At 53.1% G+C, this 21,697-nt stretch overlaps 1 protein-coding gene across 1 annotated transcript in view; it reads left to right on the forward strand.

The window, feature by feature from the left end:
* The window catches only part of LOC137357323 (ephrin-B2a-like), a 69,535-nt gene that overhangs the window by 26,133 nt on the left and 21,705 nt on the right, over positions 1-21,697 (forward strand). The window contains exon 3 of the mRNA XM_068023576.1: positions 9,325-9,438. Coding sequence (XP_067879677.1) covers positions 9,325-9,438 — 114 coding nt within the window. The remainder of the gene's footprint in view (positions 1-9,324; positions 9,439-21,697) is intronic.

Consider the following 21,697-nt stretch of genomic DNA (forward strand, 5'->3'; position numbering starts at 1 on the left):
TTGCTCTTGTACTCTCTGTCCCTATTAATAAAGCCTGGGACACTGTATGCTTCATCAGCCACTTCCTCAAGCTATCCTACCACCTTCAATGACTTATGCACATATACACCCAGGTCTCTCTGCTCCTGCATCCCCTTTCGAACTGTACACTTTATTTTATATTGTCTCTCCATGTTCTTCCTACCAAAATGAATCACTTCACATTTTTCTGCATTGAACTTCATCTACCACCTGTCCACCCATTCCACCAACTTGTCTATGTCCTTTTGAGGTTCTACAATATCCTCCTCACAGTTCACAATACTTCCAAGTTTCATATCATCTGCAAACTTTGAAATTGTGCCCTCTACACCAAGGTCTAGGTCATTAATATATATCAGGAAAAGCAAGGGTCCCAACACTGACCCCTGGGGAACTCCACTACAAAACTTACTCCAGCCCGCAAAACATCCATTAACCACTACCTTTTGTTTCCTGTCACACAACATATTCCCTGTCCGTCCTGCCACTGTCTCTTTTATATCATGAGCTATAAGTTTGCTCTGAAGGAGCTGTCAGGAGGCACCGGAATGACAGTCTTGAAGCAATCCACCCGGGATCCCACTCACTCTCCGGTGATCCCCTAAACCTTCCCGGGATCCCACTCACTCTCCGGTGATCCCCTAAACCTTCCCGGGATCCCACTCACTCTCCGGTGATCCCCTAAACCTTCCCGGGATCCCACTCACTCTCCGGTGATCCCCTAAACCTTCCCGGGATCCCACTCGCTCTCCGGTGATCCCTTAAACCAGCAGAGGGAGGGAGGGAGTGTGGGGGGAGAGAGAGTGGAGGCAGGCAGCTAGAGAGATGGAGAAAGAGAGAGAGAGAGGGAGACAAACAGGGAGAGAGGGAGGGACAGAAAAGCAAATGAAGAGAGAAAGCTGGAGGCAGAGAGGGGTAAAGAAATGGAGACAGAAAAGTATACAGAGATAGAGAGAGAGAGCGAGGGGGGAGAGAGGGCACAGTAAAGCAGCCGAGCAGACTGCTGTCCCCTGTATACCTGCAACCCAGCTCAGTCTGAGCCTGGAGCTGATCTTCTGAGAGGTTCGTGAGCTGTGATCACCCACACACACAGAGAGGCAGCTTTCCACCCTCTGTATCGCAACACAATCGCCCATGTCATTGTCACAGTGACTCCCTCCTCCACCGCAAAGGCACACGCTCTGCACACACACACTGCACACACGCACACCCTGCGCACACACACACACGCGCACACGCGCACACACTGCACACACACACACTGCACACACACACACTGCACACACACACACACTGCACACACACCCTGCGCGCGCACACACCCTGCACACACGCACACACTGCGCACACGCACACGCACACGCACACTGCACACGCACACTGCACACACACACTGCACACACGCGCACACGCACACTGCACACTGCACACACACACTGCACACACACACACACCCTGCGCGCGCGCACACCCTGCGCGCGCACGCACTCTGCACGCACACGCACACTGCACACACACACACGCACACACATACTGCACACGCACACACATACTGCACACACACACACTACACACACACACACACTGCACACACACACTGCACACACACACACTGCACACACACACACACTGCACACACACCCTGCGCGCGCACACACCCTGCACACACGCACACACTGCGCACACGCACACGCACACTGCACACTGCACACGCACACTGCACACTGCACACACACACTGCACACACGCGCACACGCACACTGCACACACACACTGCACACACACACACACTGCACACACACACACACTGCACACACACACACACTGCACACACACACACACCCTGCGCGCGCGCACACCCTGCGCGCGCACGCACTCTGCACGCACACGCACACTGCACACACACACACGCACACACATACTGCACACGCACACACATACTGCACACACACACACTGCACACACACACACACTGCACACACACACACACTGCACACACACTCTGCACGCACACGCACACGCGCACACACACTGCACACACGCACACGCACACACACTGCACGCACACACACTGCACACACACACACACACACACACTGCACGCACACACTGCACGCACACGCACACACTGCACGCACACGCACACGCACACGCACTGCGCACTGCGCACACACACGCACACTGCGCACACACGCACTGCACACACATACACTACGCACACACCACGCACACGCACACACTGCACACACACACACTGCACACACACACACTGCACACACACTGCGCACACACACACACACACACACACCCTGCGCGCGCACACCCACTGCGCACACCCACTGCGCACACCCACTGCGCACACCCACTGCGCACACCCACTGCGCACACCCACTGCGCACACACACTGCGCACACACACTGCGCACACACACTGCGCACACACACACTACACGCACACACACTACACGCACACACACTGCACGCACACACTGCACGCACACACTGCACGCACACACTGCACGCACACACTGCACGCACGCACACACTGCACGCACGCACACACTGCACGCACGCACACTGCACGCACACACTGCACGCACACACTGCACGCACACACTGCACGCACACACACTGCACGCACACACACAGCGCACGCACACTGCGCACACACACTGCGCGCACACACACACACACTGCGCACACACACTGCGCACACACACTGCGCACACACACTGCGCACACACACTGCGCACACACACTGCGCACACACACTGCGCACACACACACACACTGCGCGCACACACACACACACTGCGCACACACACTGCGCACACACACTGCGCACACACACTGCGCGCACACACACACACTGCGCGCACACACACACACTGCGCGCACACACACACACTGCGCGCACACACACACACCGCGCGCACACACACACACTGCGCACACACACTGCGCACACACACTGCGCACACACACTGCACACACACACTGCACACACACACTGCACACACACACACACGCACACCCTGCGCATGCACTCTCACACTGCACACACACACACACACACACACACACACACACAGACACACGTGTTGCATGCGCACACCCGCATGCACCCTGCACGCACATGCCCCGCACATACATGCACTGCTGCTCACACCACCTTCCTTCCAGTCAGATTTCAGCTCGCTGTTTGTACACAACTATATCACATTCTGCTCCGGTGAATACTGATGGGGTGAGTGAGGGGCTGGTCTGCATTTTAAGGGTGGGAGTGATGCCGAAGCCCCCCTCCCATCCGCACTGTCACATCACCGAGCTAGTAAATGAATGAACAGCCAATTCTGTCTGTGATGGGGAGAAAGAGGATGGAGAGAGGGGGAGAATTGGGTGTTAGGAAAGGTTAATCAGCAGCTGCCGAGGCTATAAACAGCAGCACCCAGAAGTCAAGAGTTTTAAAATAAAAAGTCTTTTAAATGTATCTGGTTGCCACTTGAGAGGGTCAGGAGTTGGTGATGTATGTGCAGTGGAAAAGTTACACTTTGTGTATAATTTAACAGCCCTGACACACTGTTCAAGCAATTATTTCAGGAAATCAATCAATGTGGTTAGAACAGATGAAATATTAATGGAAAAATCAAGCAGGGAATCCCCAGTTATTACTGCAGCAGAGGTAAAAATGCAATAAAACTGTCCCTTTCGTTTAATTTCATTCTCTGCCTGAATCTCAGGGCCACTCACTCACTCAGCAAACAGGAGGAAGGGGCTCTGGAGGGGCCGAGCCTCGTTCCCCACCCCTCCAAGGGGCCCCCGCTCACCCTCCTCGCCAGCCCTGGGTGAGCAGGTGTTGGTGGCCGGGCTGGTGGACTGCAGGAGTCATCGCAACTGGGATTTGCACACGCACTCACACACGCACTCACGCACTCACACACGCACTCACACACGCACACGCACTCACACACGCACTCACACACGCACTCACACACGCACTCACTCACGCACTCACACTCACGCACACACGCACTCACACACACGCACTCACACGCACGCACTCTCACGCACGCACTCTCACGCACGCACTCTCACGCACGCACACATGCACTCACGCATGCACACACACTCACGCACTCTCACACACGCACTCTCACGCACTCACTCACACGCACTCACTCACACACGCACGCCCACACACACGCACTCCCTCACACGCACTCCCTCACACGCACTCCCTCACACGCACTCCCTCACACGCACTCCCTCACACGCACTCCCTCACACGCACTCCCTCACACGCACTCCCTCACACGCACTCCCTCACACGCACTCCCTCACACGCACTCCCTCACACGCACTCTCTCACACGCACTCTCTCACACGCACTCCCTCACACGCACTCCCTCACACGCACTCCCTCACACGCACTCCCTCACACGCACTCCCTCACACGCACTCCCTCACACGCACTCACTCACTCACGCACTCACTCACTCACGCACTCACTCACGCACTCACTCACGCACTCACTCACTCACTCACTCACTCACTCACTCACACACGCACTCACTCACACGCACTCTCACACACGCACTCCCTCACACGCACTCCCTCACACGCACTCCCTCACACGCACTCCCTCACACGCACTCCCTCACACGCACTCCCTCACACGCACTCCCTCACACGCACTCCCTCACACGCACTCACTCACTCACGCACTCACTCACTCACGCACTCACTCACGCACTCACTCACTCACTCACACACGCACTCACTCACACGCACTCACTCACACGCACTCTCACACACGCACTCTCACTCACGCACTCACTCACTCACTCACGCACTCACGCACGCACTCACGCACGCACTCACGCACGCACTCACGCACGCACTCACGCACTCACGCACGCACTCACCCTCACGCACACACACTCTCGCACTCACGCACTCACACACTCACGCACACACACTCTCGCACTCACGCACTCACACACTCACGCACACACTCACGCACAGACACACGCGCACAGACACACGCGCACAGACACACGCGCACTCTCACGCGCGCACTCTCACGCGCGCACTCTCACGCGCGCACTCTCACGCGCGCACTCTCACGCGCGCACTCTCACGCGCGCACTCTCACGCGCGCACTCTCACGCGCGCACTCTCACGCGCGCACTCTCACACGCGCACTCTCACACGCGCACTCTCACACGCGCACTCTCACACAGACGCACGCACTCACGCACACGCACATACACCCTCACGCACACGCACATACACCCTCACGCACGCACGCACACACTCACGCACGCACGCACACACTCACGCACACTCAGGCACTCACACCCTCACGCTCACACCCTCACGCGCACGCACACACACACACACACACACACACACGCACTCTCACCCACACGCACTCTCACCCACACGCACTCTCACCCACACGCACTCTCGCACTCACGCACTCATGCACTCATGCACTCATGCACTCACACACTCACGCGCACACACACACTCACGCGCACACACACACTCACGCGCACACACACACTCACGCGCACACACACACTCACGCGCACACACACACTCACGCGCACACACACACTCACGCGCACACACACACTCACGCGCACACACACACTCACGCGCACACACACACTCACGCGCACACACAGGCACTCACGCGCACACACAGGCACTCACGCGCACACACAGGCACTCACACCCTCACGCGCACACGCACGCACTCTCACACATGCACTCGCACACAAACATAGTAAAACATGCACAAACAGGACAAGGACAAAAAGCACGCATGGCCACCGTAAGACACACATGTGCTGTAAAATGCATGCGTGCACATTGCAAACACAAGCGCACACTCACCGTAAAACACACATGCGCACAACATAAAACATGCACGCCAACAAACACACTGCAAGCACATGCACATACATATTCACTGTAAAAGCATGCAGGCACACTGTGAACAGACGTGCACCATATGCACATGCGTGTGCACCACAAACAGACGCACACCGCGAATAGGTGCACCCACAACGTAATACACATGCAGAATCATACTTGGCAGCAGGTGAGAAGCAGTTTATCCTGGAATGGGAGGAGATCAGTCTGACAGTTCATGGTAACACCCTGATTGCTGTCGGACTGTATCAGTGAACTCAATACAAACAGTTCCACTCCACAGCCCTGGAATTCTCTCCCTGCCTAGTGAACAGGTGCTAATAATAATCACAAAAGCTAATGCAATGTTGCCCTTTATCTCAAGCAAGCTGGAATACAAGGGGAGGAAATGATGCTTCAGTCTCTGGTCAGACTCCATCTGCAGTAACTGTGTTCAGTTCTGGGCTGCACACCCCAGGAAGGTGATATTGGCCTTGGAGGGGGTGCAGTGTAGATTCACCAGAATGATACCGGGGCTAAAAGGGTTGTAATGCAGGAAGCACAGCAGGCAGTTTGCACACAGCAAGATCCCATAAACAGCTAGAGACAATGACTGGATCATCTGCTTTTCAGTGATGTTGCTGTACGGACAAATAATGAGACCAGGCAGAATAGTCTCCACCTGAGAGGGCAGACGGGGCCTCAGTTAAACACCTCATCTGAAAGACAGCACCTCCGACAGTGCAGCACTCCCTCAGTACTGACCCTCCGACAGTGCAGCACTCCCTCAGTACTGACCCTCCGACAGTGCAGCACTCCCTCAGTACTGACCCTCCGACAGTGCAGCACTCCCTCAGTACTGACCCTCCGACAGTGCAGCACTCCCTCAGTACTGACCCTCCGACAGTGCAGCACTCCCTCAGTACTGACCCTCCGACAGTGCAGCACTCCCTCAGTACTGACCCTCCGACAGGGCAGCACTCCCTCAGTACTGACCCTCCGACAGTGCAGCACTCCCTCAGTACTGACCCTCCGACAGTGCAGCACTCCCTCAATACTGACCCTCCGACAGTGCGGCACTCCCTCAATACTGACCCTCCGACAGTGTGGCACTCCCTCAGTACTGACCCTCCGACAGTGCGGCACTCCCTCAGTACTGACCCTCCAACAGTGTGGCACTCCCTCAGTACTGACCCTCCGACAGTGCAGCACTCCCTCAGTACTGACCCTCCGACAGTGCAGCGTTCCCTCAGTACTGACCCTCCGACAGTGCGGCGCTCCCTCAGTACTGACCCTCCGACAGTGCAGCGCTCCCTCAGTACTGACCCTGCGACAGTGGGACTCAAACCCATGATCTCCTGATTCAGTGGAGAGACAGTCCTGGAAGGGGAATCTAGTTGATGAAATGTTCCTGGAGATGTTAACTGCCCCTGAGCTAATGTGAGTGAAGTTGTCACTCGGACAAATTGCAAGGTCACTGTTGTGAATAAATTCTACCTGTCACAGAGGACAATGAAATGACACATTGAATAAATATACATCAATCAGCATCACTACAGGACGATCTGCTATTCCCTCACACTCCCCAGTAAACAGATGCCTCGTCGTCAGAGCAATTGGATTCCAGCTTCTTCCTCGACGGAATGTTCTCAACCGGAATATTTCCATCCGGGCACTCGCTGCCAGGAACAGCAAGAACTGACAAATCCCCAATTTCTTTCTCACTACTCCTGAAAGTACGGATTGTTGAGAGCAATCTGAGTTCTAATTACATCGAGTCTACAACACAGAAACAGGCCATTCGGCCCATCTGCTCCGTGCTGGTGTTTCTGTTCCACACGAGCCTCCTCCCACCCTTTTCATCTCCCCCTGTCACCAGCCCCTTTCTCCCGTGTGTGTTTATCCAGCTTCCCCTTAAATGTATCTATACTATTCACCTCAACCACTCCCTGTGGGAGTGAGTTCCACATTCTCACCACTCTCTGAATTCCCGATTGGATTTATTAGTGACTGTCTGTCTTATATTGATGGCCCCAAGTTCTGGTCTCACCCGTTAATGGGAAAACCTTCTCTATGTCTGCCCTATCAAACCCCTTCATAATTTTACAGACCTCTATCAGGTCACCCCTCAGGATTCTCTCTTCCAGAGAAAGGAGCCCCAGACTGTTCAGTCTTTCCTGACTGATCTCAATCGGCGATTAGTTCGGGGGCTAGTGTTGGCCTCAGTGTCGGAAGAGGGGACAAGGAGGAGGATTCCTGATCACTGCTGGGATCATTGACTTTAAAATTCTCATCCTTGTTTTCAAATCCCTCCATGGCACTCGCTCCCTCCCTATCTCTGTAACCTCCTCCAGCCCCTACAACCCTCCCTATCTCTGTAACCTCCTCCAGCCCCCTACAACCCTCCCTATCTCTGTAACCTCCTCCAGCCCCTACAACCCTCCCTATCTCTGTAACCTCCTCCAGCCCCTACAACCCTCCCTATCTCTGTAACCTCCTCCAGCCCCTACAACCCTCCCTATCTCTGTAACCTCCTCCAGCCCCTACAACCCTCCCTATCTCTGTAACCTCCTCCAGCCCCTACAACCCTCCCTATCTCTGTAACCTCCTCCAGCCCCTACAACCCTCCCTATCTCTGTAATCTCCTCCAGCCCCTACAACCCTCCCTATGTCTGTAACCTCCTCCAGCCCCTACAACCCTCCCTATCTCTGTAACCTCCTCCAGCCCCTACAACCATCCCTATCTCTGTAACCTCCTCCAGCCCCTACAATTCTCCCTATCTCTGTAACCTCCTCCAGCCCCTACAACCCTCCCTATCTCTGGAACCTCCTCCAGCCCTTACAACCCTCCCTATCTCTGTAACCTCCTCCAGCCCCTACAACCCTCCCTATCTCTGTAACCTCCTCCAGCCCCACAACCCTCTGAGATCTCGGCACTCCTCCAATTCCGCCTCTTGCACATCCCCCGATTTCTATCACTCCACCATTGGCGGCCGTGCCTTCAGCTGCCTGGGCCTTAAGCTCTGGAATTCCCTCCCTAAACCCTCTCCATCTCTCTCTCCTCCTTTAAAGATGCTCATTAATTCTGACCTTTTTGACCAAGTTTTTGGTCGACTGACCTAATATCTCCTTATGTGGCTCGGTGTTAATTATTGTCTGATTTACGCTCCTGTGAAGCACCTTGGGATGTTTTACAATGTTTAGGGGGCTATACAAATGTGAGTTGTTGTTGTGATGAGATGGTCCCATGCTGAGCAATTGGTCCAGTGTTCAATAGACTTGCACACTCCTGTTTGTCCTCCTGGTCCTGACCCTTCCTAACACCCCGAAACACACACTAACTGTCTGAGAATTGATGGAGACACTCCTGTTTCATCCTTAGATCCGAACACCCCACTGCAGCCCAAGGGACCAAACAACAAGCAAGACCAGCTGCCATCCAGTGAAAAGCCCAGCTTAGACCCCCACGTAAAAGTGGACAAGGAAAATTCATCAGGTACAAAAAGCCTCCTCGAACACGGGAATACTGGTCTGGCCTTCAACACCCAATAGCGTTCCATCTCTTCATAAAGATTCTTTAAACTAAAATTGGAGCAAAGCAGTTCTGTTCTTTATAAAACACTGGTTAGACCTCAGCTGGAGAATCGTGTCCAATTCAGGGAACCGCAATTTAGAAATGATTTCAGGACCTTGGAGAGGAGATTTACTGGAATGGTCCCAGGAATGAGAGACTTCAGTTAATGTGGAGAGACTGGAGAAGCTGGGATTGTTCTCCTTCAGAGAAGGGAAGGCTAAGGGGAGATATAATAGAGGTGTTCAAAATCAGGAAAGTTTTTGGCAGAGTAAATGAGGAGAAAATGTTTCCAGTGGCAGGAGGCTCGGTAACTAGGGGCTGGAGGAGATTAAAGGCAAAATACTGTGATTGCTGGAAATCTGAAATCAAAACAGAAAATGCTAGAAATACTCCACAGGTCTGGCAGCATCTGTGGGAGGGGATTAAATGTGTGGGTAGAGTCAGTGATGGGGAGAGTGGACAGGGGCTGTGGGAGGGGATTAAATGTGTGGATAGAGTCAGTGATGGGGAGAGTGGACAGGGGCTGTGGGAGGGGATTAAATGTGTGGATAGAGTCAGTGATGGGGAGAGTGGACATGGGCTGTGGGAGGGGATTAAATGTGTGGGTAGAGTCAGTGATGGGGAGAGTGGACAGGGGCTGTGGGAGGGGATTAAATGTGTGGATAGAGTCAGTGATGGGGAGAGTGGACAGGGGCTGTGGGAGGGGATTAAATGTGTGGATAGAGTCAGTGATGGGGAGAGTGGACATGGGCTGTGGGAGGGGATTAAATGTGTGAGTAGAGTCAGTGATGGGGGAGAGTGGACAGGGGCTGTGGGAGGGGATTAAATGTGTGAGTAGAGTCAGTGATGGGGAGAGTGGACAGGGGCTGTGGGAGGGGATTAAGTGTGTGGGTAGAGTCAGTGATGGGGTAGAGTGGACATGGGCTGTGGGAGGGGATTAAATGTGTGGATAGAGTCAGTGATGGGGGAGAGTGGACAGGGGCTGTGGGAGGGGATTAAATGTGTGGGTAGAGTCAGTGATGGGGGAGAGTGGACATGGGCTGTGGGAGGGGATTAAATGTGTGGATAGAGTCAGTGATGGGGAGAGTGGACAGGGGCTGTGGGAGGGGATTAAATGTGTGGATAGAGTCAGTGATGGGGAGAGTGGACATGGGCTGTGGGAGGGGATTAAATGTGTGGATAGAGTCAGTGATGGGGAGAGTGGACAGGGGCTGTGGGAGGGGATTAAATGTGTGGATAGAGTCAGTGATGGGGAGAGTGGACAGGGGCTGTGGGAGGGGATTAAATGTGTGGGTAGAGTCAGTGATGGGGAGAGTGGACATGGGCTGTGGGAGGGGATTAAATGTGTGGGTAGAGTCAGTGATGGGGGAGAGTGGACATGGGCTGTGGGAGGGGATTAAATGTGTGGATAGAGTCAGTGATAGGGAGAGAGTGGACATGGGCTGTGGGAGGGGATTAAATGTGTGAGTAGAGTCAGTGATGGGGGAGAGTGGACAGGGGCTGTGGGAGGGGATTAAATGTGTGAGTAGAGTCAGTGATGGGGAGAGTGGACAGGGGCTGTGGGAGGGGATTAAGTGTGTGGGTAGAGTCAGTGATGGGGTAGAGTGGACATGGGCTGTGGGAGGGGATTAAATGTGTGAGTAGAGTCAGTGATGGGGAGAGTGGACAGGGGCTGTGGGAGGGGATTAAATGTGTGGGTAGAGTCAGTGATGGGGGAGAGTGGACATGGGCTGTGGGAGGGGATTAAATGTGTGGGTAGAGTCAGTGATGGGGTAGAGTGGACATGGGCTGTGGGAGGGGATTAAATGTGTGGGTAGAGTCAGTGATGGGGGAGAGTGGACATGGGCTGTGGGAGGGGATTAAATGTGTGGGTAGAGTCAGTGATGGGGGAGAGTGGACATGGGCTGTGGGAGGGGATTAAATGTGTGGATAGAGTCAGTGATGGGGAGAGTGGACATGGGCTGTGGGAGGGGATTAAATGTGTGGGTAGAGTCAGTGATGGGGGAGAGTGGACATGGGCTGTGGGAGGGGATTAAATGTGTGGGTAGAGTCAGTGATAGGGGAGAGTGGACATGGGCTGTGGGAGGGGATTAAATGTGTGGGTAGAGTCAGTGATGGGGAGAGTGGACATGGGCTGTGGGAGGGGATTAAATGTGTGGGTAGAGTCAGTGATAGGGGAGAGTGGACATGGGCTGTGGGAGGGGATTAAATGTGTGGGTAGAGTCAGTGATGGGGGAGAGTGGACATGGGCTGTGGGAGGGGATGAAATGTGTGGGTAGAGTCAGTGATGGGGGAGAGTGGACATGGGCTGTGGGAGGGGATTAAATGTGTGGGTAGAGTCAGTGATGGGGAGAGTGGACATGGGCTGTGGGAGGGGATTAAATGTGTGGGTAGAGTCAGTGATGCGGAGAGTGGACAGGGGCTGTGGGAGGGGATTAAATGTGTGAGTAGAGTCAGTGATGGGGAGAGTGGACAGGGGCTGTGGGAGGGGATTAAATGTGTGGGTAGAGTCAGTGATGGGGGAGAGTGGACATGGGCTGTGGGAGGGGATTAAATGTGTGGGTAGAGTCAGTGATAGGGAGAGTGGACAGGGGCTGTGGGAGGGGATTAAATGTGTGGGTAGAGTCAGTGATAGGGAGAGAGTGGACATGGGCTGTGGGAGGGGATTAAATGTGTGGGTAGAGTCAGTGATGGGGAGAGTGGACAGGGGCTGTGGGAGGGGATTAAATGTGTGGGTAGAGTCAGTGATGGGGGAGAGTGGACATGGGCTGTGGGAGGGGATTAAATGTGTGGGTAGAGTCAGTGATAGGGGAGAGTGGACAGGGGCTGTGGGAGGGGATTAAATGTGTGGGTAGAGTCAGTGATGGGGAGAGTGGACATGGGCTGTGGGAGGGGATTAAATGTGTGGGTAAAGTCAGTGATGGGGGAGAGTGGACATGGGCTGTGGGAGGGGATTAAATGTGTGGGCAGAGTCAGTGATAGGGGAGAGTGGACAGGGGCTGTGGGAGGGGATTAAATGTGTGGGTAGAGTCAGTGATGGGGGAGAGTGGACATGGGCTGTGGGAGGGGATTAAATGTGTGGGTAGAGTCAGTGATGGGGGAGAGTGGACATGGGCTGTGGGAGGGGATGAAATGTGTGGGTAGAGTCAGTGATGCGGAGAGTGGACATGGGCTGTGGGAGGGGATTAAATGTGTGGGTATTGTCAGTGATGGGGGAGAGTGGACATGGGCTGTGGGAGGGGATTAAATGTATGGGTAGAGTCAGTGATAGGGAGAGAGTGGACATGGGCTGTGGGAGGGGATTAAATGTGTGGGTAGAGTCAGTGATAGGGGAGAGTGGACATGGGCTGTGGGAGGGGATTAAATGTGTGGGTAGAGTCAGTGATAGGGGAGAGTGGACATGGGCTGTGGGAGGGGATTAAATGTGTGAGTAGAGTCAGTGATGGGGGAGAGTGGACATGGGCTGTGGGAGGGGATTAAATGTGTGGATAGAGTCAGTGATGGGGAGAGTGGACATGGGCTGTGGGAGGGGATTAAATGTGTGGGTAGAGTCAGTGATAGGGGAGAGTGGACAGGGGCTGTGGGAGGGGATTAAATGTGTGGGTAGAGTCAGTGATAGGGGAGAGTGGACATGGGCTGTGGGAGGGGATTAAATGTGTGGGTAGAGTCAGTGATGGGGAGAGTGGACAGGGGCTGTGGGAGGGGATTAAATGTGTGGGTAGAGTCAGTGATAGGGGAGAGTGGACAGGGGCTGTGGGAGGGGATTAAATGTGTGGGTAGAGTCAGTGATGGGGGAGAGTGGACATGGGCTGTGGGAGGGGATGATTAAATGTGTGGGTAGAGTCAGTGATGGGGGAGAGTGGACATAGGCTGTGGGAGGGGATGATTAAATGTGTGGGTAGAGTCAGTGATAGGGGAGAGTGGACATGGGCTGTGGGAGGGGATTAAATGTGTGGGTAGAGTCAGTGATGGGGGAGAGTGGACATGGGCTGTGGGAGGGGATTAAATGTGTGGGTCGAGTCAGTGATGGGGGAGAGTGGACAGGGGCTGTGGGAGGGGATTAAATGTGTGGGTAGAGTCAGTGATGGGGGAGAGTGGACATGGGCTGTGGGAGGGGATTAAATGTGTGGGCAGAGTCAGTGATGGGGAGAGTGGACATGGGCTGTGGGAGGGGATTAAATGTGTGGATAGAGTCAGTGATGGGGAGAGTGGACAGGGGCTGTGGGAGGGGATTAAATGTGTGGGTAGAGTCAGTGATGGGGAGAGTGGACATGGGCTGTGGGAGGGGATTAAATGTGTGGGCAGAGTCAGTGATGGGGAGAGTGGACATGGGCTGTGGGAGGGGATTAAATGTGTGGATAGAGTCAGTGATGGGGAGAGTGGACAGGGGCTGTGGGAGGGGATTAAATGTGTGGGTAGAGTCAGTGATGGGGAGAGTGGACATGGGCTGTGGGAGGGGATTAAATGTGTGGGTAGAGTCAGTGATGGGGAGAGTGGACAGGGGCTGTGGGAGGGGATTAAATGTGTGGGTAGAGTCAGTGATGGGGAGAGTGGACAGGGGCTGTGGGAGGGGATTAAATGTGTGGGTAGAGTCAGTGATGGGGAGAGTGGACATGGGCTGTGGGAGGGGATTAAATGTGTGGGTAGAGTCAGTGATGGGGAGAGTGGACATGGGCTGTGGGAGGGGATTAAATGTGTGGGTAGAGTCAGTGATGGGGAGAGTGGACATGGGCTGTGGGAGGGGATTAAATGTGTGGGTAGAGTCAGTGATGGGGGAGAGTGGACATGGGCTGTGGGAGGGGATTAAATGTGTGGGTCGAGTCAGTGATAGGGGAGAGTGGACATGGGCTGTGGGAGGGGATTAAATGTGTGGGTAGAGTCAGTGATGGGGAGAGTGGACATGGGCTGTGGGAGGGGATTAAATGTGTGGGTAGAGTCAGTGATGGGGAGAGTGGACAGGGGCTGTGGGAGGGGATTAAATGTGTGGGTAGAGTCAGTGATGGGGAGAGTGGACATGGGCTGTGGGAGGGGATTAAATGTGTGGGTAGAGTCAGTGATAGGGGAGAGTGGACATGGGCTGTGGGAGGGGATTAAATGTGTGGGTAGAGTCAGTGATGGGGGAGAGTGGACATGGGCTGTGGGAGGGGATGAAATGTGTGGGTAGAGTCAGTGATGGGGGAGAGTGGACATGGGCTGTGGGAGGGGATTAAATGTGTGGGTAGAGTCAGTGATGGGGAGAGTGGACATGGGCTGTGGGAGGGGATTAAATGTGTGGGTAGAGTCAGTGATGGGGAGAGTGGACATGGGCTGTGGGAGGGGATTAAATGTGTGGGTAGAGTCAGTGATGGGGAGAGTGGACAGGGGCTGTGGGAGGGGATTAAATGTGTGGGTAGAGTCAGTGATGGGGAGAGTGGACATGGGCTGTGGGAGGGGATTAAATGTGTGGGTAGAGTCAGTGATGGGGAGAGTGGACATGGGCTGTGGGAGGGGATTAAATGTGTGGGTAGAGTCAGTGATGGGGAGAGTGGACAGGGGCTGTGGGAGGGGATTAAATGTGTGGGTAGAGTCAGTGATGGGGAGAGTGGACAGGGGCTGTGGGAGGGGATTAAATGTGTGGGTAGAGTCAGTGATAGGGAGAGAGTGGACATGGGCTGTGGGAGGGGATTAAATGTGTGGGTAGAGTCAGTGATGGGGGAGAGTGGACATGGGCTGTGGGAGGGGATTAAATGTGTGGGTAGAGTCAGTGATGGGGAGAGTGGACATGGGCTGTGGGAGGGGATTAAATGTGTGGGTAGAGTCAGTGATGGGGAGAGTGGACAGGGGCTGTGGGAGGGGATTAAATGTGTGGGTAGAGTCAGTGATGGGGAGAGTGGACAGGGGCTGTGGGAGGGGATTAAATGTGTGGGTAGAGTCAGTGATGGGGGAGAGTGGACATGGGCTGTGGGAGGGGATTAAATGTGTGGGTAGAGTCAGTGATGGGGAGAGTGGACAGGGGCTGTGGGAGGGGATTAAGTGTGTGGGCGTTTTGTATTGGAAAGGGGAGGATGTTTGAGAATAGGTTTTATTTTGCTTTCATTGGAATGATGATCTGTTCATGATCACAGTGCTGTTTTTGGGATCTTGCTGTGCACAGATTGGTTGCTCTGTTTCCTACATTACAACAGTACCTACACTTCAGAAAGTACTTCATTGTCTTGAGGTTGTGCCAGGCACTATAGAAATGCAAGGCTTTCCTTTAAGCCTGGTGAATATTGGAATCGAATGAAATCCGTGTCAGAGTGTGCAGTTACACCAAGCCCTGTCATCATGAGCTCTACTCGATCTGAGACTTTATCGCTGTCAAAGGTTTGCAGCTCGTTCTCTTTCCCCAGTCCCTCATCATAACCACCGAAAGAGATTCTAGGTGAAGGCTGCAGGTGTAATTCAGCCCTGTTTCCTGTACTCTTCTCAAACTCCATGCTATTTGTTTGGTAGTTTGCGAGACTCTGTATGTTGAGGAGTTGATGATTGGAGACCGATCCTCAGTCCCAGGCGAGGTATTGGGATAAAGATGGGGTTCAGTGACAGTAGTGATCCCCACGTAACCCCGTACAGCACCTTGATTCCCCAGCGTGATGACACAGACTGATCGAAGGTCTCGCAGGCAACTACATTTCCGGAAAAGAGCAAGATTTTGTCACAAGGGTTTCTGCCTCAATGTGTAATATATCAACACAAAATGAGAGTGTGTTGAAGAGCATCTATCCACTCTCTATCTCCTTCCCTCTCATTGTTCTCTTTCTCCTTCTCTTTCTCTCTCCTCATTTCTCTATCCCCTTCCCTCTCTCTCCCTGTTTTGCTATCTACTTCCCGATCTTTTCCTGTTTCTCTATCTCCTTCCCTCTCTCTATCCCCTGCTATTGCTTTCTCTCCCTCCCACTAACACCTGCTCATGTATGTCATTGCTGTTTGTGGGATCTTGCTGTGTTTGAATTGGCTGCCATGTTTCTTGTATTGTAACAGTGACTCTACTTTAACAGTACTTGATTGGTGCTTTGCTGTCTGAGGATGCGACACTCCCCTTCCCCACTCCCCTTCCCCACTCCCCTTCGCCTCCCCCCTCACCTTCGCCTCCCCCCTCACCTTCGCCTCCCCCCTCACCTTCGCCTCCCCCCTCACCTTCCCCTCCCCCCTCACCTTCCCCTCCCTCACCTTCCCCTCTCCCCTTTCCTCCCTCCCCTTCTCCCCCACCACCTCCCCTTCGCCTCCCCCCTCCACCTCCCCTTCCCCCCCTCCCCTTCCCCCTTCCCCGCCTTCCCCTCCCTCCGCTTCCCCTCTCCCCTTTCCTCCCTCCCCTTCCCCTCTCCCCCACCACCTCCCCTTCCTCCCTCCCCTTCCCCTCTCCCCCACCACCTCCCCTTCCTCCCTCCCCTTCCCCCCCTTCCTTTCCCCTCCTCCTTTCCCCTCTCCCCCACTACCCCCACTACAATCTCTGGTTAGGGCAGTTGCCCACCTCAGGCTCAGCATGAGATTATTACCCTGACCCCCCCACCCCCCCCCCCCACCCCAAACCCGGGTTAAAGAGGGTGCAAAATAGCCCCAGATTCTGAACCCCAGTTCTATACATGGTGGAAACAGGGCGTGTGCGTCAGTGTGTCTGTCGGTGAGAGTGTGTGTCTGGGTCTTTCTGTGTCAGTGAGAGAGAGAGAGACTGTGTGTGTGTAAGAGTTTACGAGTGTGTTTGTATCTGTCAGTTTGTGTGTTTGTGTGCATGTGCGTGGGCGTTTGTGTTAGTCTCTCTGTTGGAGTGTGAGTGTGTGTCTGTGTCAGTGTGTGCGTGAGTCTGAGAGTGTGTCTGTGCAAGTGTGTTTCTGTATGTGTGTTAGCGAGTGTGTCTGTGTGTGTGTCAGTGCGTGTGTGTGTCTGTCAGTGTGTATATATATATATGGGTGTGTTAGCGAGTGAGTGTGAGTGTGTGCCTGTGTGAGTGTGTGCCTGTGTGAGTGTGTTAGCGAGTGTGTCTGTGCGAGTGTGTCTGTGCGAGTGTGTTAGCGAGTGTGTCTGTGCGAGTGTGTCTGTGTGAGTGTGTTAGCGAGTGTGTCTGTGTGTCATGAGGAAAAGGTAACACAAAAAGTGTGACAAAAACATGAGAACACGATAGCAGTTGGCACAGCCTTTATCAGTAAAAATGTTAATATATTATAATACAAAGAGAATGAATTTCTATCAACACCTTTGACCATCTCAGGACGTCCCGAAGTATTTTTACAGCCAATGAGATCCGTTTTGAAATGTAGTCACTGTTGTAATGTAGGAATTGCAGCAGCCAATTTGCACACAGTGAGTACAGACAGATGAATAAAGTTGTAGAAAGTCGGGCTCTCTCTGTTCTCTGATCAACTGCCTTCAAGGGGAAACGTCCTGCTGTGAATTTTTAGCAAAGTCTATCATTACATTTTGTTGGATGTGTTGTGATGGAGCTGGAGGCTGTTCTGTTGTACTGTAGCTGGAAATAGAAGTTAAGTGTTTGGTGAGGTGTCACTGGAGTGTCGTTATAACTCAGCAGAGAGGCTGTCGTCCTCTCGATTTTCTAGCAATCTAATTACATTTTAATGTACTTTGTGATTCGCTTACAGTCCGTCTTGTCTAAGCGAGCTTTGCTCTTGCCTGATTTTAACACACCATCCTGCGTGCTGTGTCTGTACATTTAGCTCACAGTCACTCTCTAATCCCCAGCTTTCAAACCACTGGTGAGTGAGAGCTTCAGTAGAGACGGCTGCAGTTGAACTTTCTCTGCAGGCACTCCCGTCAAGCAGTGTCTAGGGTGCCACTCAGTTGTAAAGATCAGCAACATCTTAACACTGGTTTGATTCACCCTGGTGCTTTTAATGTAATAAAGTGACAGGCCTTCCTTAGATAAAAGTGAGGCAGTTTGGGGAAGTGATGTTTCAGTTGTACAGAACCTTAATCAGATTCGATCTGCAGTAACTGTGTTCAGTTCCTCAGGAAGGTGATATTGGACTTGGAGGGGGTGCAGTGCAGATTCACCAGAATGATACCGGGGCTAAAAGGGTTAAATTACGAGGACAGGTTGGCACAGACTGGGCTTGTATTCCCTCGAGTGTAGAAGATTAAGGGGTGATCTAATTGAGGTATTTAAGATGATTAAAGGAGTTGATTGGGTCGATAGAGAGAAACTATTTCCTCTGGTGGGGGGAGTCCAGAACAAGGGGGCAGAATCTTCAAATTAGAGCCAGGCCGTTCAGGGGTGATGTCAGGAAACACTTCTTCACACAAAGGGGAGTGGAAATCTGGAACTCTTCCCCCCCCCCCCCCGCCAAAAAAGCTGTTGAGGATGTAAATTTTAAACAGGGACTGAATGAGTTTTCTTGGGGGAGGGATTAAGGGTTTTGGAGTAAAGGCCAAACAATAACAAATACAAGATGTGCATTTTTTTCAGTTTGTGTGAGAGTACTGCAGACCATGAAAATAGAGAGTGAGAGACAGAGAGTGAGGTGGAGGAGAGAGAAGGAGATAGAGGGACTGAGAGAGAAAAGGAGAGAGTGAGGAAGATGAAAGATTGTGGATTCTGTTAGGTGCCAAGATAGAGCGTCAATCACTCAGCTGTGACAGGTTAAACTCTCTGGTGGCAGTACAGCTCCTCGTACCTGAGGCTTGTGAGGCTCTCCCGCTGAGGGTGAGGGCTGAGGGGTGAGGGTGAGGGTGAGATCTCCAGCAGACACACAGGCCAGTGTGAACGTGGTGGATTTTTCACCAGCGGCTAACCCTCTGGCAGGAGGACTGAAGAGAGTGAAAAATGTTCCTTGAGTTCTCGTCTGCTGTCAGCGCCTCCGAGTCAGCATTGATGATATTATTAGGAGATGGAAGGTTTACTAGGCCCGTTGCCAATAGTTTCCCACGAGGCCCAGCGCACTGCTGTGAGCCTACCAGTGTTATTAAAACTACTGTATCTTCAAATCGCAAAGCCCAGGCAATCTGTTTGGGTTATTACAGCACAAGGGAAGCTCATTAAACATCTCCCCTGTAACATCTCGACTGTAACATCTCCCCTGTAATACAGGAAATCATAGAGAGAGCCTCAAACAATACCTCCCTGACAGCAGCGAACTTCCAACAATACACAGTGTTGCTTCCTCCACCACCCCACCCCGCCCACTCCCCCGTCTCCCTCCCATCTCCCAGCCCCCCACGGATCTCCCTCCCCTTCCAGTCTCCCTCCGCCCTCCCGTCTCCCTTCCTCCTTGAATTTTAAATCGAGCAATTTAGTTTACAGATCAGATTCTATTCCATCCTGGAATGTGCTAACTGCATGGAATAGACAGCTTTTTACTTCAACACGTTGCATAGATTTCAGGAACATGGAGACAGACGGTTGTGAAATGTGCAAACTGATCCCAGTGGAACTGTGAAAAATAGCGAGCCGGAAAACTAAAGCACTGAGCTCGTGGCTGGAGAAAATATTGTGAAATTTATAACACTGGGGTACAGTACTGGTGGGGACAGGTCTGTCACTGTATAACACTGGGGTACAGTACTGGTGGGGACAGGTCTGTCTCTGTATAACACTGAGGGTACAGTACTGGTGGGGACAGGTCTGTCACTGTATAACACTGGGGTACAGTACTGGTGGGGACAGGTCTGTCACTGTATAACACTGGGGTACAGTACTGGTGGGGACAGGTCTGTCACTGTATAACACTGGGGTACAGTACTGGTGGGGACAGGTCTGTCACTGGATAACACTGGGGTACAGTAATGGTGGGGACAGGTCTGTCACTGTATAACACTGGGATACAGTACTGGTGGGTACAGGTCTGTTACTGTATAACACTGGGGTACAGTACTGGTGGGTACAGGTCTGTCACTGTATAACACTGGGGTACAGTACTGGTGGGGACAGGTCTGTCACTGTATAACACTGGGGTACAGTACTGGTGGGGACAGGTCTGTCACTGTAACACTGGGGTACAGTACTGGTGGGGACAGGTCTGTCACTGTATAACACTGGGGTACAGTACTGGTGGGGACAGGTCTGTCACTGTATAACACTGGGGTACAGTACTGGTGGGGACAGGTCTGTCTCTGTATAATACTGGGGTACAGTACTGGTGGGGACGGGTCAGTCACTGTATAACACTGGGGTACAGTACTGGTGGGGACAGGTCTGTCTCTGTATAATACTGGGGTACAGTACTGGTGGGGACGGGTCTGTCACTGTATAACACTGGGGTACAGTACTGGTGGGGACAGGTCTGTTTCTGTATAACACTGGGGCACAGTACTGGTGGGGACAGGTCTGTCAATGGATAACACTGGGGTACAGTACTGGTGGGGCGGGTCTGTCACTGTATAACACTGGGGTACAGTACTGGTGGGGACGGGTCTGTCACTGTATAACACTGGGGTACAGTACTGGTGGGGACAGGTCTGTCTCTGTATAATACTGGGGTACAGTACTGGTGGGGACAGGTCTGTCAATGTATAACACTGGGGTACAGTACTGGTGGGGACACGTCTGTCAATGTATAACACTGGGGTACAATACTGGTGGGGACTGGTCTGTCACTGTATAACACTGGGGTACAGTACTGGTGGGGACAGGTCTGTCACTATAACACTGGAGTACAGTACTGGTGGGGACAGGTCTGTCACTGTATAACACTGGGGTACAGTACTGGTGGGGACAGGTCTGTCACTGTATAACACTGAGGGTACAGTACTGGTGTGTACAGGTCTGTCACTGTATAACACTGGGGTACAGTACTGGTGGGGACAGGTCTGTCAATGGATAACACTGGGGTACAGTACTGGTGGGGCGGGTCTGTCACAGTATAACACTGGGGTACAGTACTGGTGGGGACAGGTCTGTCACTGTATAACACTGGGGTACAGTACTGGTGGGGACAGGTCTGTCACTGTATAACACTGGGGTACAGTACTGGTGGGGACAGGTCTGTCACTGTATAATACTGGGGTACAGTACTGGTGGGGACGGGTCAGTCACTGTATAACACTGGGGTACAGTACTGGTGGGGACAGGTCTGTCTCTGTATAATACTGGGGTACAGTACTGGTGGGGACGGGTCTGTCACTGTATAACACTGGGGTACAGTACTGGTGGGGACAGGTCTGTCTCTGTATAACACTGGGGTACAGTACTGGTGGGGACAGGTCTGTCAAT

Source organism: Heterodontus francisci, chromosome 48 (assembly GCF_036365525.1).
Source record: "Heterodontus francisci isolate sHetFra1 chromosome 48, sHetFra1.hap1, whole genome shotgun sequence".
Taxonomy (NCBI): domain Eukaryota; kingdom Metazoa; phylum Chordata; class Chondrichthyes; order Heterodontiformes; family Heterodontidae; genus Heterodontus; species Heterodontus francisci.